Source organism: Peromyscus leucopus, chromosome 16_21, assembly GCF_004664715.2.
Source record: "Peromyscus leucopus breed LL Stock chromosome 16_21, UCI_PerLeu_2.1, whole genome shotgun sequence".
Lineage (NCBI taxonomy): Eukaryota > Metazoa > Chordata > Mammalia > Rodentia > Cricetidae > Peromyscus > Peromyscus leucopus.
This window is the reverse complement of record NC_051084.1, coordinates 48,357,962-48,385,377: the sequence shown is the minus strand read 5'-3', so window position 1 is coordinate 48,385,377 and position 27,416 is coordinate 48,357,962. Positions and strand designations below refer to the sequence as shown.

The window sequence follows — 27,416 nt, the reverse complement described above, 5'->3', positions numbered from 1 at the left end:
ACAGGGTTTTTCTCTGTGTAGCTTTGAACCTTTCCTGGAACATGCTTTGGAGACCAGGCTGGCCTTGAACTCACAGAAATCCACCTGTCTCTGCCTCCCGAGTGCTGGGATTAAAGGCGAGCGCCACCACTGCCCGGCCTGTTTTCTTTCTTAGAGACAGGATCCTCCTGCCACTGCCTATGGAGCATTGGTACTCACAGGCACCTACCACCATACCCTCCCGAAGATGACTTTTTATTTTTTAAATTTATATGTATTTCTCCACATGTGCCTGTTTGTCTGTATGTGCAGTCTGTGAGTCCAGGTGCCCTTAGCAGTGAGGAGGGCTGTCAGATCTCTCGTGCCAGCAGACATTACAAAAGTTATAAACCACTACTTGAGTGCTAAGAACAGGACTCAGGGTCTCGCCAAGAGCAGCAGCAAGTGCTCTTAAACTTCTGACCCTTGTCTCCAGCCCCAAGGTTCCTTTTAATAATATAAACAGTCTTTGGTCAGACTAACCCAAAGCCACAAACACAATCACACAGATACATCAAGTAAGATATTCAACAGAATCCTGCCCTTGTGGTGTCCACCAGGGGAGGGAGCCTCAGACACCCACCTCGCCCTCCTCAGAGTCCAGGATCCCTTGCGCCCCCTCCTGCCTAAGCTAATAGCAGGAGAGTAGGACAGCAAGAAGCCTTCACACCCTCAGGGCACAGTAGGACAGCAAGAAGTCTTCACACCCTCAGGGCAAAGGACCCAACATACCCAAGCCTTGACTACTAACTACCTTATGAGGAGCTGTGCTTCTTCTCTTTCCTACCAAGATTGTGCTGAGGTAGCCAAAAGGTATCTCCAAGGGTGCTCAAGATGGAGAGCTTTGCTGATGTTGTTGGGGATTTTTTTCTATTTTTTGTTTTGTGAGATATGGTCATGGTCTCATACAGTCCAGGCTGTCCTGAAACCCACCATGTCACTGAGAATGACCCTGAAGCTGTGACTCTTGCCTGGAACTCCCAAGTGCTGGGACTGAAGGCAGGTGGTGTCATAACCCCCTAGGGAATCTCCCAGAGTGAATACACTCAGGGCTCGGTGAAAACTAGGGGCAGAGAACATAGGATCTGATCTACCTTCCAAAGAGACAATCTTTGTGAGTACAGCGTGTGTGGAACAAAACTCAAGGCCTCAACTGCTGGGCAAGCACTCTATCACAGAGCCGAAACCCGGGGAGGGAAGGGTTCTGTGAAGGGTTGACTAAAGCTCCTTTTCTTCAGATACTTTTAGAAGTGATTTTTTTTTTCAGATATTTTCATCGTTGCTGCTGTTGGTTTAAAATTTTATCACATTTTACTATTTTGTGTGTGTGTATGTGTATGAGCTCCAGTGGGCCATGAACTTGCACAAGTCCCTTCTCTCTTTCCATCACGTGTGCCTCAGGGATCAAAATCAGGTTGTCGTGTTCACAGGCAAGCACCTTCTTCCTTTGGGGCCCCTCTTATGTGGCAGTTCTACTAGGGCAACCCAGCCATTCATAAAGCCTTAGCTCAGTGGTTCTCAGCCTTCCTAATGCTGCCACCTTATAATACAGTTCCTCATGTTGTGGTGACCCCCAACCATACAAATATTTTTGATGCTACTTCATAATTGTAATTTTACTACTGTTTGCTACTGAACTGTAATGTAAATATCTGTTTTCCGATGGTCTTAGGTGACGCCTGTGAAAGAATCATTTGACACACACACACCACACACCCACCCACAAAGGGGTCATGACTCACAAGCTGAGAACCCCTGCCTTAGCTGAAAACTGGTGCTCCTCTATCAGGGAAGTTACCTGTGAGCACAGCTTGGGGAAGAGCAGACAGGGTGGTCAGGAGGAGGGTGCACCTGCTCAGCCAGCCAGCTTAGCCATCCCAAGCCCAGGGATCCACAGGGTGACAAGCTGTTAGGCCAGACCATCCTCACATGAAGGTCACTTCTTGATATTCTCGCTTCACAATCCAACCTCCCAAAAGCTACCCTGAGGGTCTGTGCTGGAGGGGCCACCACTCCAGCAGGGCACAGCAATCCCTGCCAGGGCTCAGCCTTCAGTCACTTTCCTCTACTGCAGCAGAACTGGTCAGGGATTCCTCTACATTCTTTCTTTCACACTTGCCTTCTCCAGTCAGTAAGACAATGTGCAGTAGACCAATGTTTTATCAACTTTACTCATTTTGGACATCAAGAGCTGTGATTTTCACAAATATCCTGTGGATCAACCCTGAGAGAGCCACTAGAGGCCCAAAGTAAGCTGGATCAAGCAGGATTCATTCACCCACATTGTTAGGATCGCCGAGGGATGGACGGCAGGACAGCCCATCATCCCAGAACACCTGTCTGCCTCAGAAGGCTCCCTTCTTCACCACCCCCCAAGTCAGCTGGAAGCAGTTTTTCCAGGAGAAACAATGCCCCTATTCCTATTCATTCACTTTTTTTATTATAAGCAAAAAGTCTAGAATGTTAAGATTCTGTACATGTGCAGCATCTTACGTCATCAGTGGGCATTGGCAACTAGTACTCACCGCATGGTCAGGCTATCCCCACCTTAAAAAAGCTGGACGCAGGACCCCCCCCCCTTCTCTCCCCCACCAGGCCTGGTTCTCCACTCTTTCCCTTTCCCTCCCAATAAAGCTCTAAAAACTAACATTGGGTTCTGCCGTGGCCTGTGACTTTTCCACTGGTAACCAGCGCCACCAACCAGCGCCATTTAACCATCACACGGGACAATGCTTAGGCACCAGAGATCCGGTGAGAGGAATCACTTTTTAATGATTTATTTTTGAAAAGCCAGGAAGTGCTACCAACTAGATCATATTCCATAGTTCTCTTCAATTACTGCCACAAAGCTGAGCAGTGGTGGTCCACATCTTTAATTCCAGCACTCAGGAGGCAGAGGCAGACAGCTCTCTAGTGAGTTTGAGGCCAGCCTGGTCTACAGAGCTAGTTCTAGAACAGCTAGGGTTGTTACACAGAAAAAAAAAACCCTGTTTTGGGGTGGGCATGGGGCGTGGAATGTAATTGTTCGGGCTGGTGAGATGGCTCAGAGATTAAGAGCACTGGTTGTTCTTCCAGAGGCCCTAAGTTCAATTCCCAGCAACTACATGGTATCTCACAACCATCTGTAATGAGATCTGGCACCCTCTTCTGACTTGCAGGCATACATGCATGCAGAACACTGTATACATAACAAACAAATAAATCTTAAAAATCCTCATGTCTCCTTCATAAATCTTCAGGAAACCCTCTGCTCCAGAGCTTCTTACTAGAGTCCACCCCAACTTTCTAATGGTGAGTTAACATGCTCTGAAATTAAACAGAGAACACACCAACAGGCACTTAGTCTAATGCATGGAGTCACCCCTGGTCTGCTGTGACCCCTCTCCATCTCCTGAGGAGCAGTGCTCCTTCTTTACCTGCCCTGCTCCCTCCCTTCAGCCATATGGAACTCACTCTACTCATCACTGTGACCTCAACTGAAAACAGCCCATCTCCCAGGCAGTACAAAAACTTGTGTACTTTGGGTGGCCGCTTTGAAAGGCCCTCCCCTGGGCACTGCCTCAGCTGGCTGCAGAATGACAGTAGATCAGACTCTTACTCTTTCCAACAGCGAGGCTGCAGGCTTCCAAGCAGCAAGGCTCGGCACTTTTGTCTCCTTGTGCTCCTAACGCTCTTCCTGAAAAGCGCCTCCAGCTGTCACCAAGGCCTGTTACCTTCAACACCGGCTCTACCTCCTTGGCACAGAGAGGCTGGACAGGTAGGAAGTATGTGATCCTAAACACTATTTCTATGAGACTGGTCACTTTATGATAACCCCTTAAAGAAGAGCATGACTGTGTCAAAAGACAGTGCTGGCAGTCAAACCCACAGGGTCCTACACACATAGAGAGAGTAGAGCAAAACCCCAATGAGGAAAACAATTCAACTTACATGAACCCCAACTACACTGATAACATTTATTTATTTATTTCTTGTTTTTTTCGACACAGGGTTTCGAAAAACAGGTTTGGTGCCTGTCCTGGATCTCACTCTGTAGATCAGGCTGGCCTCAAACTCACAGAGATCTGTCTGACTCTTTCTCCTGGGTGCTGGTTCTAAAGGCATGAGCCACCGCCTCCTGGTTACTGATAGCATTTCTTAAAACTTGACTCTGGATAGCATGTTGCTATTAGCAAGGCTGTGAGAGGAAAACACTCCAAGAGTAAAAACAGTGAAAATCCCTACATAAGTCAGCTAGCTGGTCAGTGTCCTGCTGTGCAAGTGTTTACTCTCTTGGAATCTGCCTTGCTGGTCACTGCCACCAATACAGTTATTAACGAAAGTACAAGGCTAATTAATTTGCAACATTTGGGGAATAGCTTCAAATAAGCCTTCAAATAACCAACACTGATCAGAAGGAAGTGGGTTGAATAAGAAAATCCCACAAGACAGGTTATTATATTTATATGAAAAACAACAGAAAGTACAGGCCAGCCTCTGTGAACTGGTATGGGAATGGTTCCTAAGATACATTCATTATTTGACAAATGCAACAGCATCTCTTCTCCAGAAACATCTGCAATCTGAATGGGGGAAGGCAGCCTCCTCCAACCGCCAATTTCTGCCCCGGGTACCTGATGATGGCCGAGACTTCCATGACTGAGCAACCCAGTCTGAGGTTCTTTCTACCCAATTGCTTTCTTCCTTGACCTTCATGAACATCATGATCCTAAATACTACACGTGTTCCTTATTCCTTCCCATTGTATACTACATTCTGTATAAAGGTAAATTACAATGCACAAATTGTCAATTCTCATGGGCAGGAGAAATAAGTATGAATTCTGGTGGTCTTTTAACACTGCTGTGATAAAAATCAGACCCTTAAAGTCCTCTTTAAGTCATGCCATACTCCAAAGCTATCTCACCCAAAGGCCTAAGAAAACTAAAACCTACTAAAATGTATGACAGCTTCCTGAAGAGGCATGGGCTTCTCAGAGCACACCAGCTAGATGGAAGCGCCACACTTCAGGATGAGGGCCAAAGGAAGCCCGAACCTTGCCCAAGCTGAAATACATACACATTCAACTTCTGAGTACAGAAGAACAATCACAATTAGCTGGGAAAGGAAGACAGCAACTGGACAACCTGATTTCTAATACAATGTGTGTAACAACTAATGAAAACCCCAAGCAAGAGACAGGACCATAAGACAGAAAACAAGAAAGACACTGACAAGAAAACACAGGCAATCCGAGACCGCAGCCATCCACAAGCCAACTAAGCAGCAGGAGAGCAAGATGCTCTGACTCAACACACAGACTCAGGAGCAGAGTCAGGAACTGTTAGCAAGATCAGTTAAATGGAAACAGACAGGTAGAGAGCTCTCCAGATTGAGCTAAGAGGGAAACACAAACACAGTGCTTTCAGACACTATGGATGGAATCACAGAAGAGGAGAAGGGGACAGAAAGCTACGGCTACCATTGGAAAAAAATCCAAACCCAAGCAGCTCTTTAAATACCAAGCAAAACAAAAACACTACATCCAACCACAGCATGGTAAAAAAACAAAACACAACAGTATTTTAAAGACAACAGAGCACACGGCTGGGGGGGGGGGCAGCTACAGAGACACAGTCAAAGCAAAAACTACTGTCATAGAAACCAGGGGCAATGCAGTTCTATCTTTACAGTCTGAGGGAAAGTAACTGCCAATGTAAAAATCTGCATTCAATGTTGGAGGTTAAAAAAAAGGGAGGGGGGGGAGATTCCTCCCAAAAGATACATCAGATCCCTGGAATCTTATGACTGTGACCTTATATGGAAAAAGACTATACATATGACTGCCATAAATTCAATGATAAACGTTCTTACTAACACACAGAAGAGGAAGAAAGCATGTGAGCAGAGGCAAAATGGGGTGATAGCCAGAAGGGGACAAGCTGAAGTGGACTCTCCTCAGAGTTCCCGGAGGAAAAATAGCTCTGCTAGGACTTTAGTCTCAGACTTCTGGATTCTGGGAACACGAAGGCATAAATTTCTATTGTTTCAATATACCAAGTTTGTGATAATTAACAGACATTATAGGAAACAAACAAAATTACATCAACACACCCAACACCACATCCCCCCCACTACACACACACCCATACCATCCATTTATCCACACCACACCACTCACAAATACTACACACAAATTCAGAGATAAGCTGTAAGAAAGTTTTTTTTTTTTTCAATTTCAAATGACATATTTCAGAAATACGTTGGTGCATGTCTTTAGTCCTAGCACTCAGGAAGCAAAGGCAGGCTGTTCTCTGAGTTTGAGGCCACCCTTGTCTACAAAGTAAGTTCTAGGACAGCCAGAGCTACACAGAGAAACCATCTCAAAGCAAACAAACAAACAAACAAACAACAAAAACCAGTGTGCCTTAAGGTGGACAATAGCATATAAAAAATACACACAATTTTTTAGCAAAGTACAAAAGTGTGATGACATTTTTTTAACTGGACATAATGGCCAACACCTGTAATCACTGTCCAAAAGAGGGCTGTGTGTCAGGCCAGCCTGAGTTGTATGATCAAACACTGTTCCCCCTTCCCCCACAAATAAAGGAAGTTCACAAGCTAATAGAAGATCGGATTAATAAGTTTCATTACTCCAAAAGACAGCAAGAACACTTGAGTCACAGACACAGACACAGACAGACAGACAGATACAAACAAACAAACAAACCAAGGCAAGGCCAGCAGGACAGTCTGCTTGTTGCCAGGCCTAACAACCTGTGTTCGATCGCTGGGATCACATGATAGAAGGAGAGAACTGGTTCCTGTAACTTGTTCTCTGACTCCCCAGGTACACCATGGCACACATATGTAAAACACACAATAAATAAGTACAGTAAATTCCTTTAAAAAGGTGACAAGGAATACATGAAAACGAAGAAAGCCAGGTGTTATAAATGAGGAAACAGTCTGGAGATGGCTCAGTGTGGTTAAGAACATTTGCTGCTCTTGCAGAGGACCCAAGATCAATTCCCAGCACCCATATGATGGCTACAGCCATCCCTCACTCTGGGAACCTGACATCATATTCTACTTCTGACTACTACAGGCAGCAGCCATGCACATGGTATATATACATGCAGGCAAACACTTGAACACATAGAGTAAAATTAAAACCAAACAAACAAATGATGAACCAACAATAGCAGACAATACCAATAATCATTACACCCGACAGCATTTGGGGGAAGAATTCCCTCCCTGTCCCATCAGCCTTTGTGCTGAAGTTAAGCTGGCCCAAGATCCTATGAGCACATAATCCCCACACCCAATGCCCTGGCTACTAGGACCCAGTATCCATCAAGGAGACTTGACCCAAACCAAAGAAACATACAAGGTGAGTAAAGGCTAAAACACCATATAAATGGCACTTAAGGTTGCTTCAGAGTTATAGAAGCTTTATCTCAAAAGTGATTTTTACAGCAAAAAGGAAAAAAAAAAACCCACCTAAAATGGTTTACTCTAAAATTCTTCTGACCCAGGACTGGTCAGTAAGTGACAGCCAAAGGCTAGCAGATACACCAAGGCTTTGTCAGAGCTGCTTTGTGCAGAGCCTCAAATATTTACACTTGGATCTCCATACAGGGCGTGCCAACCCGTGCAGAGAATTCAGGTCTATCAGGTTAACTAACGTCACGGGTGTTTGGTTATTGCCCTGGTTCGATTCCTCCAGGATCCTCTTCAGCTATTCCATTTAAACTAGTGTTAATATTTAAAAAACAGTAGGTCTTTCTTATCACCAAACTGCTTTTCATCAATTCTGGAAAACTGCCCCCCTTCCCCTTCTAATTTCTCTGAGTCCTTCTGATGTGTTATTCTCAAAGCTCTTAACCAATCTATTCCCTCTCTTACCTTACCCTTAAAAAAAAAAAGTGTGTGTTTGTGTGTGCATTAGAGTATGTACAGGTACATGTAGGTACCTGAAGGGGCCAGACGAGGGCATCAGATCTCCTGCAGCTGGAGTAAAGGCAATTGTGAGCTGCCTGATATGGGACCCTATGACAGGTCCACACTCTAACCACTGCACCATCTCTCCAGCCCCTCAGAGTTCATAACTGGTCAGTCTATTTCCTCTAGCCTTTCACTTATATTGTACTTTGGTTCACTTTCAGAAGTGTTCTATGTTCAAATCCCTCTAGATCTCACTGGACTAACCACCCCATTTCTCCCCCATTTCTTTTACTTTCAATTGTTTCTCTCCCCTTAATCCCTCTTCATCTTGTTCTCCACTTAGAAATCTGGCTCTTTGTTATGCAAATATTCTAAACTTCTTGTGTCTGTGGCTTCTACCTGCTGGTTCCAATGCAGTGGTTATTCGGACTGGTGGCTTTTCCTAACAGCATCCATATTTTGTAATAATTTTGCATATGAGCAGGTAGTACTTTCTGCAGGAAAGCCAAACAACCTACACTGAAGACAAATGCTTCAAAGTAATTCTGCATTTGTTGCTGCCAGGTACTCCAGGGATAATGCAGCAGGGTGAGTATGTTTGACATGGTCGTGGATGTGCCCACTAGGAAGTATAAGTAATACAAACTAGAGTCTCGATGCCCCTGCATGTCTACAATCGCTTAGGAAAGACTGCTCTTCTCAGAGCCTTAGGACATACAGGCCTCCTTGTGGAACTAGCAAACAGACTTTCTACCCAGCCCTTGATGGGAGGACCACTCTCAAGAAACAGACTGCTGAAGAGAGCCCCCGTGACTCTAACTCCCTGCACACAAGATCCTCCAGGGCCGACACGATATCTACAATGCCCTGGTCCAGAGAGCTGGGTTTGCCTCACTTTCAAATATGGCCAAATACTTCTCTCCCCTCTTCCAAGTTCAGTTCTATTCCCTTTTTTTAGAATTTTGTCCCAACATGGTTTTTTCCCCAAAGTATTTCAAACCCCAGATGAAAGCTGGGCATGGTGACAAGCCTCCAACACCAACTACTTCAGAGGCTGAGGTAGAGATCGCAAAGTCAAGCACTGCCTCGGTTATACAGCAAATTCAAGGCCAGACTACATAACTTAGCAAAACCCTGTCTCAAAAATACAAAGGGGTAAAGATACAGTCAGCAATAACAGGGAGGTAGCATGTACAAGGCTCTGGGTTCCATCATCAGTACTCAAAGGAGAAGGACCCACAATGAAACTCTAACATTACAAATAGCTACTTCCTGTTTAGTCACCAATCAGGACAACCATCTGCAATTTTTGACCAAAGTCCCAGTTCCCCAATGTTTCGCTTGATGGTCTCAGCTCAGCTCTGACTAGCTTCACTCACTCAAAGTGAGGACACGGGACATTCCTTAGTTACTCCATAGGATCTCCTCCCTGTGTAGAGATGGAAGACATGCTCAACCAGGACAAACCCCAAGAAGGGTGTGAACAGGGACCGTGAAACCACACTGGGCTTTCCTATATGGCAGAGACCATGAGGCTCCTACTCAAAGGGGCTCAACCTCATGAATACTGAGAAAGTGAGAAAAGCAAGATGGACTGAGAGGTAGAGAAAGTCAGTCTTGACCCCACCCACAGGAGCTCCCAGTTCTGGGCAAGGACAGATACCTCTTGACTTTTCTTTCATGTATCTATCTATCTTCCTTCCTTCCTTCCTTCCTTCCTTCCTTCCTTCCTTCCTTCCCCAACTCAAGTTAGGTTTGTCCACTGTCTTAAGGTTCCTATTGCTGTGATAACGCACCATGTCCAAGAGCAACTTGGAGGATGAAAGAACTTATTTCATCTTAGAGCTTACAGTCCAGCATGAAGGGAAGTCAGGGCAGAAACTGAAGCAAAAGCCATGGCAGAGCACTGCTTACTGGTTTGCTTCCCATGGCTTGCTTAGCTTGCTTTCTTATACAGCTGGGACCAGGGCTGGCATTGCCCACAGTAACCACTGGTCAAGAAAAAGCCCCAAAGGCAATCCGGTGGGGGCATTTCTGCATCTGAGGTTCCCTCTTCCCAAATGACTCTAACTTGCACTAGCTGACATAAAATTAACTGGCACGCTTACTGTAAATTTTTATGCTACATGGACTATCAAAGTTTAATAATGAAAACAAAATTCAACTTGCTTACCTGGATATCCAATTCCTTTGGCATTTGCATAGGGAACCCCAGAAGACCCAGGACTATAAACAGGATTCATGATTTCAAGAACTAAAGGGAGAAAAAAAGGTGATTTAGCCAAGTTCTTGCTTCCAGAATTTTCTCCATTAGTCCCAAAGAGCAGGCAGCAAATGTTATTCTAGTCCACTATAAAACAATGTATTTTCTGCAGCTCCAACCAACAGAGAGCAGAAAATAAACACTGGATGTCTCAATAACCACAGGTGCTCAGTCAGGATCCAGCAGTCTTTTCTTCATAACTCTCTTCAATCCATCAGAACTAAGAAAAAAGATATGGACTATAGCCCTACTTAAGATGCACAAATTCTACAATTAACCTCAATGCCCTTGTAACACAGTTAGATAAAAACAGATCCAGAACATGAATTATGCAACTGTTTTAGAGACATTTAAAGGGTCTGAGTCCTTCTTAGTGACAGTCCTGGTCTAGAATGTGCAAGCAAGGCCCTGGCTTCAATTGCCCACTAGGAAAAAAGGCTGTCGTGAGCCTAGCAGGACAGCTCGTATCTGTAATCCCAGCACTCGTGAGTCTGAGGCAGTAGGGCAACACTGTGTGAGGCTTGTGTGAGAGCCTGTCTCAATAAACAAACGGATTTCTAAGAGTATTATGTGAAAAAAGCAGGGCACAAGACTGCACCATGCACTGTGGTGCCGTAGTCTGCACTCACAGATGGCACAATAGTCACTCTTGAAGGAAACGCATAAAACATGACCAGTGATCACCTCGGCATGGGGGGGAGGGGTTGGTAGTCCTTTTCCACTTCTCCATCATGACTAAATATCTTCTTTTAAACCTATTTTTCCGAAAAGATTATTGTCCAGACACTGTTAACCTGCTCAATGTTTTGACATTTACTAATCTTTTCTCCTGCAAAGTTCAAGAATTTGCACAGTTATGATTCTACTCCATCTCCAAAAGAAGTAACATTTTCATTAGTATCTCCAAAAAGTGCCCAATGAGATCAAGTGTGAGTTTGTACTATTCTTCATCTGGTAAGTCACTGACTAGATAAGGGGCTGGAGAGATGGCTCAGAGGTTAAGAGCACCGACTACTCTTCCAGAAGTCTTGAGTTCAATTCCCAGCACCCACATGGTGGCCTACAACCATCTGTAATGAGATCTGGCACCCTCTTCCGTATACAAAATAAATAAATCTTTAAAAAAAATTAAGGTGATCTTTAGTTTAAAATAGGAGGTGTATAAGGGGGTGGGGTACTACTACTGTTTAGTTTGCTGTGAACAAGCACACATGTGCATGCAGGTGTTCATGAAGGTCAGAGAGGGTGTTGGATTCCCTGAAGCTGAAGTTACAGGGGGTTGTGAGGCACCTGCTGAAGGTGCTGGGAAACAAACTTGGTTCTTTTCCAGACAAGAAGTGCTAGTAACCACTAAGACCTCTCTCCAGCCCCCAAAATTGCTCTTTTCAAAAAATAATAGGCCAAACAGTGGTGATTCACGCCTTTAATCCCAGTACTTGGGAGGCAGAGGCAAGTGGATCTGAGTTCGAGGCTAGCCTGATCTACAGATTGAGTTCCAGGACAGGCTCCAAAAAGCTGTCCCAAAACATACACACACACACACACACACACACGCACACGCACACGCACACGCACACGCACACGCACACGCACACAAAGTAAAAATAAAACATAAATAAAGTCTGGGCCTAGCAGCCTACAATTACATATGGGAGGGCCAGACAAGGATTCCAGTTTCAAAGCCAGCCTGCTTCCCATCGTGAGTTCCCAGGCACTGGACAGTACAGGCCTATGGATGAAGAAAACAAGGGCCAAAGGCACAAGAGCAGCAAAGTCAGCTGTGTGTTTTGTCAACTTTAAGAAAACACCAATCCTCCTTCCTCTAAACGGCGTGGGGCTTCTGTTTCAACTGTCACCTCTCAAGAAGTAAATTCCTTTCTACTCATTTTCTACTGGAAGGAGTGACTGCATTTTACTCTCTTAATTAAGTTCAAGACCAGCACAGTGCCATGTAAAGGCTACTGAGAAAACAAGGGCTAATCACCGTTCCCTTCTAAGTCCACAGTCTAGAAAAAGCACCATCCAATATTTTCTGCAGAAACAAACAGAAAGATCTTTGCTATTCAATTACGGTAGCTGGGTTTTTTTTTTTTTTATTATTCCACTTACCATGTAGATTAGAGCTATTTTAAGGAGTAAGAAAAACTGAGATCAATGATGGTTTGGAACAAACCATGTTAAGGGACGAAAAAGAAAAGGGCACTTGGAGGATTGAATGCAGAGAGTAAAATGTAGCGGCGCTCTTCCAAAAGGAGGAGCAGCAATGGGAACCATGGCAGCACTGTCAGAGCCGAGAAGGGACAAGAGGCACTTCAGGGAAGTCAGGTCACTCCAGAGACGAAGGGCACATGCTTCCTAATGTGATTAACAAGTCCTGCGGAATTAAAAACTGCAGGCTGTAACTGGGGATACAACCGAGAGGCAGTGCACCTGCCTGCCTAGCATGCTCTACCCCAGCACCAAGGGAAACAGATAAACTAGTACAAGACTGATAAAAGAAAACATTGCAGCTCCTCTTTCAATTTGGCAAAATGTCTTAAGAGTGCTGAAAGGAAAGCAGCAACAGTCTGTGGCCAAATGCAAAAGCCTTCCTTAAATTATTTATTCAGTGGTGAGATTCCCCTCAAAGATTGTGAGCCCCAAAGCAGTGGGAACTACCTGGCGTGGCTCAGTCTCCCTGCATCTCACAGTGCTCAGCACAGAGGGAGCTCACAAATAGCTGGCTAATACAGACAGTACAGGAGACTCCCAATAACAAAATTTAACGCAAGGCATTTAAAGTCCAACTCGGAATTATCAAAGCACGTCTGATTAGCAGACATGAAATGTAAACCTATGACATCAAACTACTTACACTGTATGTACCCTCACACAACAAGAGTCTGTGCTACTCTCTACACCCAAGGTGCACTGCTCCAAGAGTCAAACAGAGCCAATACCTAATGTCCAGTCTACAGGAACGCCAAGGACTTCGAGGAATACATGGAATGCGACTATGAGGTAAACCACACACACACACACCCAAAGGAGGGCACTGTCAAGGACAAATGTCTGTTCTTCAGAAGTACATACATAGGTGAGGAAGGGTGTCTGAGTCACACTAAAGACAAGAGGTAGATTGTGTTTAGATTCTGATTTACATGGAAAGATCTGAAAACAACAACAACCAGCACCTCCATATTTTAATGATATAGCTCAAAAGTGAACACTGGCTGGGTACCCAACAGTGTAGTTTGTTATTTATGGTAATGGTATTGTTTCTATGCCAATATGTAAATCTTTAGAAAGACAAAAGAATATAACAATATGAATGGTACCTGTAATTTAAAGCATTTCTTTAAAAATGCTTATAAACTTTACTTCTGTGTGTGGGGAATATGACTGCATACAGTGTCTCTCTACTTTTAAAATGAAAAAAAAAAAAAAAGACAAGCACACAAAGACCCAGAGCACCAATCTACCTGTTTTTCTGGTGCCAGTGGTCAGTTACACAGCAACTACCAATCCCTATTTGGAGCTGGTGCAGACCAGATACACCACCTCAAACTGAATGCAGGGGTAGAATTCTTAGGTCTCCCTTTGGAAATTACTCAACTGTGGAAACACTGGGTGGTTTCACGCTTGCACCAGAACATACCAACCACACACTTACCTGTGAAAAGACTGCAAGGATTCCTCAACTATAAATTCAGCAATCATTACAAGCACATCTTTAAAATGAAAAGCTTTCTTGAGTTTTCTAGAATTTGTTTTTATGTTTTTATGGGGTTAGGGACTGCTCAGTGGTTAGAGTATCTAAGGTCCTCAGCTCCAGGATGGGAAAAAACAAAATTACAAAATAGACTCCCCCAATTAAAGGAATCAAGATAGATTTTTATTGTTTTTATTTATGTTTGTGCCTTATGAGTGAATGCCATGTGTGTGGGAGTGCCTGTGGAGGTCAAAGATGATGTCAGATGCTTTGGAGCTGGGGTTATACAGGCGGTTGTGAGCTGCCTGAAACAGGTACTGGGAAAAGAACTTCTGCATGATCAGGAAGCACTCTTAACTGCTGAGCCACCTCTCCAGCGCCTAGTTTGAGTTTTAAAACATACCATGACCTAAACAATAGTTTTTGGCTGAAGTGGTAATTGCAAAATTTTCAAGGTTATGATAGTTTAATGTTTCATAGCAACAACACTGATTTCAGGGTGTTTTTTAATCATCTCTATCCAGAGGCACTAATAAATAAGCTACAGACTTACTAGGGGGAAAAATCAACAGTGGAAAGTTTTAGTGACGTCTGATAGCAAGGATAGAGTACATCTTTACAAGAAAACGCTCCACTCCGCCAAACTTAGCTCTCACTGCTGTTTGCAACCTCCCAAGACAGCTTCACATACTTCTGCAGAGAATACTCAGACCTCGAAAAACATACAGAACACAGACAGAAGCAGGTGTTGCTACTGCTACACTGAAATACTCATACTTGGAAATTGTTCTCAACTGGTCCAGAAAAATTAACTAGCGATAGAAGACAAGTTAGGGAGACAACTGCCTTAAGCCACAGGATATCTACAAAAATTATTTTCAAAATGCTCTTGTTTTATTTTTCTCAACTCCAATCACCTATCTCTGCACTGTGATGCTATTCTTCCCCCAGGGGTTAAAATCCCATTAATACACTGGCTATGTTACCATTCTGTCTAACATTAAAATGGTTTAAAAGGCAGGTGTAGAGCTAGCCCAAACCAATCTGTGGCAGCTTCCTCCTCCCTCTGTGGTTCCAGACACTTGCCTTATACAGAGGGTCACTTGCACTCTTAGGGCAAGGAGAGTGGAGGAGGGCAATAAGGAGATTGGAGGAGGGCAATTCTAGCAACTGCTTCTCAATCGCGACCTAGGTGAACACACGACCAAGCAACTCAAAGCCTGCAGTGCCTGTTTACCAGATCTTAACTTTCATTTGGTTGTGGCCACAACTAATTTTAACACCGTTAAAGGTTTTCTTGCATGTCAAAACATTCCAAAATGCTGCACGACTGAACTACAGACACTACCAAAATAAGCCTGCTTTATAGATATGAAAGACTTAAAGCAAAATCTTGAACAATTTCCACCATGGCAGCTTCGGCATTAGGAAAAATAACCTAGATTTCTTAAATCTTAGCTGTCAAAGCAAAACCACCCTTTACCTCCAAGCCTACCAAAGTTTCAAAGGCTGTCTAATTGCATGCACCAACCATTATCTCCTTTAATTTAAAATCCTGTCATACTTCACAAAGCAATCTCATCTTACACAAGGCGAAGTGGCGAGTTTAAGGACTAGGAACCATACAACCTTTTTCTTTAAAAAAATAAAATTTAATGTGTGTATGCGCACGTGTAAACCTTTCATTAGCAAACCTTGCATACAAAACACCCCAAGATATTTATGCGGCTGATTAAACACCAGCTCACACAATACAAGAGATACCGCAAAAGAGAACACCCTGCTGGGGACGCGCTAGCAGGATGTCCTTTCCTTCCCCCGCCCCAGATTAACCTGGACCGTGCCCCCGGAACGTCCTTTCCTTGCTTAAGGGACCCTCCGAAACCTGCGTTTTCCTCCAAGAGAGGGGTCGCTGGGTCGGCGGCGGCAGGCACCCCAAGCCGCCCGCGACCTTCCCACCCCGGCCCTGCACAGGCCGCCCCGCCCCCCCGCCGGCCCGCCGCGGACAAAGCGGCGCCCCGGCTCCCCGCGCGGCCCGACCAGGCGCTGCACAAAGCACCGCACTTCCGGCCCGCGCCCGCCCGGGAGCCGCCGCCCCATGCTTCCCGGACTTACCGCGGCCTGCGCCTCCGGGACCGGCGCGCGCCGGCCCGAGCCGGCACGGCGTGTGGCTCGGCGACGGGCAGTGCCCACACGACGCTCAGAGGCGGCCGACCGCTGGGCCTCGCGCTGCCTCCCCGCTCGCCTGGCCGCGGCCCGGGCTACCGCCGACGCTGCGCAGACACCGCAGCCCACGACCTCACTTCCGCCCGCCGCGCGCCGGCCGGGGGCGCGCCGGGCACGTGACGCAGCGGCGCGTGCGCGCGCTCCGGGAGGTGTGCGCGAGGTGCCCGGATGCTGGGGCGCGCGCCCAGGCTCCGGGCCTCTCAGCTCAAGGCTTGAGCTAAAACCCAGAGGGGAACAGCGTTGTAGAAAATAGTTAAGAGCCGGTAGTAACTTCGGGAGGAAATGTGTGTCGGTTCGCATTATGTTTACTTACAAGTTCCTTTTTATGTTTTTGGTTTTATGTTTATTCCGTTTGATGTTTTATGTTGTTGTTTTTTCTTTTAAGCTTTTCTCTTGTTTTGTTTTGAGCCAGGATGGTCTTGAACTTACAGATCAGCCAGCCTCTGCCTCTAGAGTGCTGACTGGCATTAAAGCAACAGCCACCATGCGCAGTAGGAAGATGGCATTATTATTTTTAATGATGCGTATCAGTGTGTAGCTCTGTGTGGGTGTGCTCGCATGAGTGCCGGGACAGAAAAAGGAAGGCTGTGATCGCCTCCAGCTGGAGTTTTGAACCGCCCAACGTGAGTGCTGGGAACTGCTCTGAGCCATCTCAGGGCCTCCCCACCCGCCTTCTTAAAAGATTTATTCATTTTTTAAATGTGTGACTGTGAGTGTTTTGTATGTGTGTGCACAGCTGTGTGCCCGCTTACTGCCTGCAGAGGTCAGAAGAGGGAGTTACAGAGGGTTGTGAATTAAGTGGGTGCTGGGAATCGAACCTGGGTTCTCTGCATGAGCAAGCAGCACTCTCCACCCCCCTTTCTTTTTGAACTCCTGTCTCCATTCCACTGCCACCGCAAGATTTTTTTTACCCGGTTAAGCGTGTGTCTTGTCACAAGAGCTAGGAAATACCAAGCACTTAGAGCAAGTCCCAAACCACACAATCTTTACACAGCAGAAAAGCCAACAGAAAGAATGCGGGCCAGGAAATGTTTGAGAATAGAGTAGTCAAGAGGGGCTATTTGCGGATCATGGTGGTGAATGCCTTTTAATCCCAGCATTTCTGAGCCAGAGGCAGGCAGATCTCTGAGTTCGAGGCCAGCCTGGTCTACAAAGCAAGTTTTAGGACAGCCAGGGCTATTACACAGAAAAATAGAATTCCTGTCTCCAAAAAAAACAAAAACCGGGGGTGGGGTGGGATGAAGGTGGGACTATTTAACTTCCTACCAGATATTAAAAACATATTTAAAGGCTGCAGCCAATAAGCTCACCAGTGTATAGATACAAACAAAACAAAACAAAAAACAAACAAAACCAATGAAATGTAATAGAAAATCCAGAAGTACACTCAAACAATTTGGAGAAGTTGGTATTTGATAAAGTATTTAAAATCACTGGGTGTTATCTTCTTTAATTTAAAATCTTGCCATACGTCACAAAACGGATCTTAACCGTTTGCCTAAAATTCCATGTTAATGTCTTGGCAGCCAGCATGATGGCTGGCTCTACATAGACTACACAGACTCAGAGATCTACCTGCTCTGCCTCCCAAGTCCTGGGATTAAGGACATGTGCCACCATGCCTGGCTTTTCTCACCAATTTTGCCACAGCAAGCAACGATGACTAGCTGGGGTAAAGAAGGATTGTAAAGTAAATGGCACTAGGACCAAAATGTAACTATCAGAAACAGTATAAATTGTAAGTCTAACTCCTGGATAAATTCCAAATTAAAAAAAAAAACATACAATTTTTAATCATGGAAACATAAAAAAGAAGAGAACATGGGGAAATTCCTTTTTAAATGTGGAGTAAAGAATTTTTCTCTCAAAAGCCAGAAACAATGCCTATGAAAACCATTGGCTGGAGGGGCAGGCAGGTGAGCGGATTAACAGGTAAAACAGCTTGCCACTCAAACCTGTGGATCCCCAGAGCCCTGCGGGTGAAAGAGAACAGACTCCCAAAAGTTGTTCTTGAACGTCCACACAGGCCCCATGGACATGTGCATGCACATGCAAACACACACACACACACACACACACACACACACACACACACACACACACACTAAATTTAAAGAAAATTAATATTGGCTGGAGAAATCACCCTAGGCAATATCAAAAGGCATATGATTAACAATGAAACATATTCCACAAAGGGTTATATTGATCTCTTCAGTATTCTGAGACCTTCCAGAAGCCACTAAGAAGCAGTCCCACTAGTCAGTAGAGAAATTAGTAGAGTTCACAGCAAAGGACATACAAATAGGTCTTGATAATATGAAAAAGTCAACCTTATCTCTAAAAGAAAATTTCAAGTTAAAATTTTGAGACACAGGACTTTGGAGGCACAGATAATGAGGATCGCCTCAAGCTTAAAGCACTCTGGTCTACATGATGAGTTTTAAGTTCTAGACCAACAAGATCCTATTTCACCAAGAAGAACTACAACAACAACAAAGCAAAACTTTGAGGAAACAAATGTTAGGGTAGGATTTTTCACCAATGACTGAGAAGCATTAAAAAAACAAAAGACAATATCCTCTATTGGTGAGGCCACAGGAAATGGGCACCAAATTGTTGTTTTGGAGAGGGGACCATTTGAGATGTGTATCAAGATCAATGTACACAAAGCTTTTAGCCCAACAAATCCACTTCTGAAAAGCTTGTCTGTATAGTGTTCTCTAGAGTAACAGAACTTACAGAATGATTACACACACACACACACACACACACACACACACACACACACACACACACACCACACCACACACGCACGCGCACGCACGCACGTATATGGAAATTTATTAGAATGACTTACAGGCTGCAGTTCAGCTAATCCAACAAGGGCTGGTTGTGAACAAAAAGTCCAAGAATCCAATAGCTGTTCCGTCCACAAGGCTGGATGTCTTAGCTGGTCTTCAGTATACGCTGGAATCCCGAAGAAGTAGGCTCTAATGCTAGTGAAGGAATGGACTTGCTAGCCAGGTGAGAGCAAGCAGGCAAAGGGTAAAAGCTTCCTTCTTCCATGTCCTTATACAAAGTCTTCCAGCAGAAGGCGTGGCCCAGATTCTAGGTGTGTCTTCCCACCTCAGGATTAAAGGCTGATCTTCCTATTTCAAATTAAGCAAAAGTCCATCCCAGGTGTGCCCTCCATTTTAATTCTAGATGCAGTCAAGTTGATAACCAAGAATAGCCATTGCACACTTATAAAATGCAACAAGTACATGCTCATTCCGGAGAGCATCTTTTACAACAGGAACGTACAGGAAGCTCTGGATGCTAGTCTGGTATCTGGGACAAATGGCTGTGCTGAACTTTTACAGCCTAAGGAAGGGGCTGTTTCTGCCCCAGGACAAGATATGATCTGAGCAAGGCTGCTATTCATTCCAAGTATGGTCTGAAAGACTTCTCCTTAACAGGTTCTAATCTGTCTTAGGGCATCATGACACTACTGTAGAAGAATCTACACTTTAGCCAATAGGCTCCAACCGTCATCCATTTGACCCCTAGTAACTCTCGATGTCTTTACAAAGCCAATCCCAAGGGGAAAAAAAACTCACGCTGTAAAAGTTATTCCTTCCTGCCTTGAAAAAACAAAAACAAACAAACAAAAGTATTCCTTAACCAACTGACAAGCCATCTAGATATGAGTCTGTAATGGCTATTGTGAGTTGTCAACCTGATGGAATCTAGAGTCACCAGGGAAACGGTATGCCTTCGTAGGAGATTATCTTGATTGTGTTAATTGATGTGTGAAGGCCCATCTTAGGTGTGGATGGGACCATTCCTAGCGTCAGGAACCTTGGACTGTATAAAATGGCGACAGTGAGCTGAAGTCAGCCTACGTTCTTCCATCATTGATTCTTAACTCTGGCTACAATGTGGCCAACTCCTTGGAGTTCTTGTGCCGCCATGATGGGCTATATAACCTGGAACTGTGGGCCATGTTGACCCTTTCTTTCTTAAATTGCTTTTTTTAGAATTTGTTTGTTTGCTTTGTTGTTGTTTTGAGGCAGGGTTTTACTATGTAGCCCTGCCTAGCCTGGAACTCCCTAAGTACACCAGGCTGGTCTCAGACTATCTGCCTGCCTCTGCTTCCCAAGCGCTTAAAGGCATGCACCACCACACCTGGCTTTGTCTGGGTATTTTCTCACAGTAACAGGAAAGGAAACCAAAGGCAGTCTTTATTTTATTTTATTTTTTATTCCTGTGTTAAATATCATGACCACAAGCAATTTACAGAAGAGTTTATTCTGGCTTACAATTCCAGAAGTTTAGCATCTATAATGTGGGCTGTGAGGGGTGAGGGTATGGTGGTGGGTGGCTGGAGCATGGAGCTCACAGATCACATCTCCACCTGTGATCAGGTGAGCAAAACAGGGTGAACTGGAAGTGGAGTTAGGCTATAAACACTTAAACCCAGCCCCCAATGACGTAGTTCCTCCAGAAAACCTGAACCTCTTAAGTGTTCCATAACCTGCTTAAACAGTGTCACCAAGGAATAGGAATCAAATGTTCAAATACCTGAGCCTCAGGGACATCTATCCCACCACACGATGATAGACCCCACACACAGGTGAGCACTGATTGCCTGCACAGAACCCTGTCCCCTCATAAAAGTGGGACCTGAGCAAGTATGTGTAGGGGGAAAATCAGAAGAAAGATAATATTCATGAGGGTTTTCTTTATAGCTTTGAATCATGTCAATGTATCTACAATTAGATGTAAAATAAAAATCTCCTATTTTTCTGGAAGTACCAAGAATGTCAATCCTTCAGGAAAAAGTCTGGCTACCTCATATAAAACTAAACATACATCTACACACTCACCCTACAAATTGTGCTGCAGCAAAAAATGGAATCATACATTCCTGCAAAGATGTGTACAGAAATGCTCATAACCGTTGGCTGATTACCACCTGAAACAAGGCTCCAGGGCACCCATCACTAGGAGACAGGCAAGGAAGCTCATGGTGGTAAGAGCCTGAGGATACATTTCTGTCATTTCCCAAGCACAGCCATTATTAAAAAGTACAGTCTAGGGCTGGAGAGATGGCTCAGTGGTTAAGAGCACTGGCTGTTCTTCCAGAGGTCCTGAGTTCAATTCCCAGCAACCACATGGTGGCTCACAACCATCCTTAATGAGATCTGGTGCCCTCTTCTGTATATGTAGACAGAACACTGTAAACATAATAGATAAATAAATCTTATAAAAAGGACTCAATAGGGTTCTATTACAAAAAAAAAAAAAGTACAGTCTAGGGCCGACAAGATGGCTCAGCTGGGAAAAGCATCCACGGCACAAGCCTGACGACTTTAGCTCAGTCCCTGGCGCCTACGGTGGAAGAGCTGGTTCCTGAACGCTGTCCTCTGACCTCCACATGGGTGCTGCAGTGGGCATGCGCCCTCCCCTCCCCACAATCACAGTGAGATGCAAAACTACTCTTCACGGTGTTTGTGCTTTCAGGATAGCTACGCTATCCCCAACAGGATATGAGCTCTGATAGCTTCATATATTTGTCATGCTTGCTATGGACTTTAAGATTTTTTGCTTTTAAGTTTTAGATTGTATGTATGGCTGTTTTGATTTCCACTGATTACAGTCATGATATAAATCGTTGTAAACAGTTTTTGACTGGAGTTTTCATGTACCGTGGATAGTTATCTCAAAATCAAATCACCGGTGTTTCTAGTTTTAATTATTTGTACATCTGTTTGGGGGTCACAGAGGTTCATGCTTACATTAGTGCAGGTACCCTCAGAGTCCAGAAGCGGACGTCAAAGCATTTGTGACTGGAGTAATGGGAAGTTGTGCGGTGGGCACTGGGAACTGAACTGAGCTCCTCTGGAAGAGCAGTACCCACTCTTTTTTGTTGTTGTTTGTTTCTTTTTCGAGACAGGCTTTCTCTGCATAGCTTTGGAGCCTGTCCTAGAACTCGTTCTGTAGACCGGGCTGGCCTCGAACTCGCAGAGATCCACCTCCCTCTGCCTCCTGAGTGCTGGGATTAAAGACGTGTGCCACCACCACCAGGCTGCAGTATCCACTCTTAATCTTCTCCAGCCCAAATAGGTGATTTGAAGAATTGGATTTGTAGGTTGATTTGTTTGTTTGGGTCTCATATAGCCTGGGCTAGCCTCAAACTCATTATTTAGCTGAGGCTGGCCTTGAACTTTTGATCTTCCTGCACCTTCTACAATAAGAATACAGGCGTGGGTATGTCTGGTCAAGATTAAGTAGTTTAAAGCTTTTGAAACTACAAAATTTTCTCCAGAAGAATTGTACCAACTTACAGATATAAAAGCAGGATTTCTAGTCATCAGTTTATCTGACTTCTTACACGTTGAATTTTCACTGTCTTTTTTTAGATTATGACTATGTTTATTTTTGTAGAATCCTGGCTGCATATGCACTTTCTCTTCTGTTAATGACTTACTTATGAATTCATTACTCACTTTTTAGAGTTTTAATGTCTCCCTAGTCAATTCACTTGTTGTGAATTGTATGAACTAAAGAATTAATAGGAAAATATGTTTTTACATCAACCATCTAGCTGGAGGCAAAGGTGTATTATTATTATTGTGTGTGTATTTGTGATGTGCACGGGCACACCATGATGTGCCCGTAAAGGCCAGAGAACAACTTTGTGGAGTTTTTTCTCTTCTTCCCAACTCAGGTCCTCAGGTTTATTCGCCAAGCATTTTATCCACTGAGTCATCTCACAGGTCCCAGATTGCAACATTTTTGAGAAAGTAAAACTCTAGTTAAATTTACAATGTGTAGTTGAGCACGGGAATCTCTATCTTGTCCCTTCCTGAAGGGACCTCAGACTCTAGACCTTCTTACCTCTGCCTTCCAGGTACTAAAGCCACAGGTATTCACCACGAAGTCTCACCCCACTTTCTTACCTAATAACTGGGGTAAACAAGGAAGTGGAGCTGGTCAGAGGTAATTTGACTAAACTGAAGGCCACAGAGGCAGCTGAGTGTGTATGCATTCCAGTGTGGCTCCTCATTGCCCCCTGTTGCGCTTAGACTAGAAGCTAAGCTTTCAGCACAGACACATGTGGGCTAGAGTGGCTGCTCACTCACCCACAGCGGGCTTTCTGAGAGCAGGTGCCCATGCTCACTCACCTACAGCAGGCCTGAGAGCAGGTGCCCATGCTCACTCACCTACAGCAGGCCTGAGAGCAGGTGCCCATGCTCACTCTCACCTACAGCAGGCCTGAGAACAGGTGCCCATGCTCACTCACCTACAGCAGACCTGAGAGCAGATGCCTGTGCTCAGTCACCTACAGCAGACCTGAGAGCAGGTGCCCATGCTCACTCACCCACAGCGGGCTTTCTGAGAGCAGATGCCCGTGCTCACTCACCTACAGTGGCCCTTCCTCCTCGTCTTGGCAGGGAACTGGGACACAAAGCCAATTTCACTAAAGCCAGGAAACTTACTAGCAGACACTGCAGCATCTCCACCAGTCCCTGGAACCTGTATTTATACCAACCTGTATTCAGATACTACTTTTTCCTGTATTTAAGTTACCTTCCTATTATTTAAATTATCTATCATCTATCTATCTATCTATCTATCTATCTATCTATCTATCTATCGATCTATCTATCATCTATCTATTTATCTATCTATCTATCTATCTATCATCTTCATTAAAGAAAATTTGTAGGGCTGGAGAGATGGCTGGACAGTTAAGAGTACTGGTCCTCAGCAGACACTTGCACTATATATGCATATTCTCATATAGACACGTGTGTGTGTGTGTGTGTGTGTGTGGTGTGTGTGTGTGTGTGTATACATACATACATACATACATACATATATATATTTATATATATATAAAACTTAAAATGAAGAGAAAATTCAGTAGATGCAGGAAAGTAGGAAGAAGAAAAAACATCTGCATTTTCAATTGCTGTGAAAAAATTATGACTCAAAGCACCTTGGGGAGGGAAGGGTTTATTTGACTCGCATATCTTGATCACAGTCAATCACTGAGGGAAGCCAAGGCAGGAACTGAACCAGGCCAGGAACTGAAGCAGAGACCGTGGAGGAACACTGCTGACTTACTGGCCTGCTTCCTTATACAAGCCAGGACCACCTGCCCCTGGGTTGCATCACCCATAGCAGGATAGGCTCCTCAGTATCAGTTATCAATCAAGAAAATGCCTCCATAGACTTATCCGTGGGTCACTCTGATGGAAGTTGGTTTTTTTGTTGTTGTTGTTTTCCCTCAATTGGAGTTTCCTCTTTCCAAATGACCCTAGTTTGTGCCAAGGTGACGAAAACTGGCCAGCACAGCGTCTATAGTTCTACTGATGCAGGTGAGCACAGGGACTGCCTGATGACCAGCAAGCACCTTCCCTCTGTCTCCGTCCCCATGGGGGCAGCACCCAGCGTCTCCTCTTCTGTAGGTAATTTGGGGTCCAGCATTTCATAGTAGAAGGGCAGATAAACAAGTTCATCTTAAAACAGTTTGGGCAAGTGTTTCCTTGAACCAAACTATTAAAGGAAAACTCCTGTTTACTGTCTCACGTATAAGCACAAGGGGGCGTATGCGCATGCTTAAAGTTAGAGGATATACAACCCACCAACTTAAAGATGGCCCAAAGCTATTTAACATTAAGCCCATCTGCCAATCACGGTAGGGGGTCTACCTAATTTCCATGCAGGGAATCTGCTCCTCCCTCTACCCCAGCTCATAAAAAAGGATGCTCCAAAAGGACGTGGAGGTCTTGGGTCTTATGCTTGCTCAGGCCTGTTCCCATTCTGGGGAGTATATGCTACACATTTTTCTTTTTAAATAAATGTACACTTCCGTTACTTCTATGTCTTGTCCAATTCATTGTTTGAGATACAAACAACCTAGAAACAATATAATGAGACACACAAGGCACTATCATTCAAACAATATGATAGGGTTTTTTGTTGTTGTTGTTGTTTATTATTATTTATTTTTTGAGACGGGATCTCATTAATTCCCAGACTGGCCTTGAGCTTGCTATGCAGCCAAGGATGACCGTGGGCTTCTTGTCTTCCTACCCCATCTCCCAAGTGTTGCGATTACAGTTGTGTACCACCATGCCCTCCTAATGAGTATGTTTGTTTATTTGTTTTTGTGACAATGACTATGTAGTTCAGGCTGGCCTCAAACTCATGAACCTCTTGACTCAGCCTCCTAGTTCTGGGATTATCGTCCCGAATCCTTCCTCATTTATTTCTTTATATGTTTTATATTTTAAGCTATAACAATCCTATGTGACTTATTGCGACGACACCCAGCTTTGTTTCTTGGTTGCTGTTTCAGTTTTGACATCTCCATTTTTCAGTTTTGGAGCACGCATGTCCTCATTTCTGGCTCCGGGGTGTTCCAGGCTCAGCTTGCCTTAGTCCGGGGGTCACGCACCTCTCTACGAAGCTTTGTGTGTAGAGACCAAGATGAGGATGCTTAGAACCGCCCTTGAGCTGCTAACTAAGCCCCAGTCAAAAGCAATCCTTCAGGCTCCAGCCCTGCATCCCGGCGGGCACCTGCCTCCCGCGCATGCGTGCGAGGCGGTGACGCAGGCCCTGGACTTGCGCGTTCAGCTAAGAGCAGAAGAAGCCGGCGACCTTGCATTCTCAGCCGGATCCCTGCCTAGCGGCCTGGACATTCGCAGGTGACTGTGCCCGCGGTGCCCCTCTGCGCCCGCGTGCGACCCCTTCCCGGGACCTCCCCTGTCGGAGCACCCCATCCCATCTGTCCCCGATCCACGCCCCTCCGGGGTAACCCGCTTCGCCGACACCCCTCTCCAAGCCTGGCTCTGGGGGACTCCAACCTTGCTGGCCGCGCCCACTTCCTCAGCCTCACGTCCCCGCTGCTCTCTTCTTCGGTGACCCCTCTCAGCGCCTGTTCCTTCTCCCTTCCCCAGAGTTCCTCCCCTGGTCTTGCTCCCTTTCCTTTCTCGAGTGTCTCCATTCTGACCCACGCCCCCCCCCCCTTCCCTTAATGTCGCCCTTTTTGATTGAATCCGCGCCCCCCGCCGGCTCCTCCTGCCTTTCCTCCGGTGTCCGTATCCTGATTGCATTATCTCAGCCTCTGCCTCCGCACCTCCCCAGTGTCCAGAATCTTGATTGTATCCCCACCATCTCCAGTCTCCCCACCTCCCTCCAAGTTTCTGTCTCTTCCCCCTTTCCCATTCCTTGTCTCCATCCTGATCTGTCTTCCTCGCGTAGTCTTTCCTAATGTTTTGTCTAGCCTAGCGCCCCTCCCCCTTTCCCTGGGTTCCCCTCCGTAATCTTATCCTTCCCTGCCCCATGTCTGGTCCAGTCTCGTGCCCCTTCCCTTCCCCCAGGGTCCTTTCCGCGTTCCCTCCAGGCCCACACCCTGGTTGTGTCCTCCCCAACCCAGCGCATCCCTTCTCTAGTGTCCCCTATCCTAATGGTATCTTCCGTAGAGCCGCTTAGTCCTGACCCCCCCTCCACCCCATGGCGGGTGAGGTGGTGGTGGTGGTGGTGGCGGCGGCGCTCTGCTGAGGATGGGCTCTCTCTGGCCCCTGTGGCCCCACAAGGGACCGACCGCTGCTGCCTTACTAAGACCCTCGGGTTACCTTCCGCCTGCCGTTGCCCAGCTTTGGTGGGCCCCCTATTCTCCTGCCCTTTCATGGTCTGTGGTCTTACTCGGTCTTTAGTTTCAGGTGTTTTGATTGTACAAGCGTAACTCCTTTTTTGGTACAGTTCATTGTTATCCAGCTCGAGACCTTGGGAGGTCAGGGATTTTTATTTGGGGCAAGCAGAAATTGTTGTCTCTAACTCTCAGATGCAGAGTGGTTTACAAAGAGAGTTAGTTCATAAAGGAGTGGAGTAATTCCCAGTGTTTTAGAATATAGGGGGAAAGGTCACGGATTCTAGAGACTACGTGGCTAATTCAGAACACACTGATTAATTCCTCCAAAGAAGCTGTGTATGCGTGTGTGCGTGTGTTGTTCGTGCGTGCGCGTTCCATTTTACCAGGATAGGGAGGCTGGTCTCTTGTGGTCTTTGAGGCAACCAGTACAGGAAGTGACTTGTTCCACTTTACAGGAAATGGTAAGGTGGCGACTGGGATCTATGGCTGCTTACCCAGGGTGATGAGTGTTTGCTGAAGGAATCATTGACCAAACATGGTTGTGTGTCCACCAGCCAGTGCTGTGGGCTTGCCTTCTCAGTGAAGAAGGGCAGGTCGCTGGGAGTACTGTTGCTGCTGGCTCCTTCCTTAGGGGGTTC

General features: G+C 45.4%; 2 protein-coding genes across 6 annotated transcripts in view; one reads left to right on the top strand and one right to left on the bottom strand.

Annotated features, from left to right (window-relative positions):
* The window catches only part of Fam168b (family with sequence similarity 168 member B), a 32,955-nt gene extending 16,737 nt beyond the window's left edge, over positions 1–16,218 (bottom strand). The window contains exons 1-2 of one of the 5 annotated variants that reach the window (XM_028865342.2): positions 16,020–16,218; positions 10,124–10,204 (exon numbers count right to left, since the gene is read on the bottom strand). In XM_028865342.2, coding sequence (XP_028721175.1) covers positions 10,124–10,193 — 70 coding nt within the window. In that variant the 5' untranslated portion in view covers positions 10,194–10,204; positions 16,020–16,218. Of the gene's footprint in view, positions 1–10,123; positions 10,205–15,737; positions 15,840–16,019 lie in introns of those variants that run through there. The other 4 variants (XM_028865345.2, XM_028865344.2, XM_028865346.2 and 1 more) reach the window with 4 other exon arrangements.
* Positions 16,219–25,728: 9,510 nt separating this feature from the next.
* The window catches only part of Plekhb2 (pleckstrin homology domain containing B2), a 35,753-nt gene continuing 34,065 nt past the window's right edge, over positions 25,729–27,416 (top strand). Inside the window, exon 1 of the mRNA XM_028865336.2 lies at positions 25,729–25,831. The gene's annotated coding sequence lies outside the window, so the exon portion shown is untranslated. The remainder of the gene's footprint in view (positions 25,832–27,416) is intronic.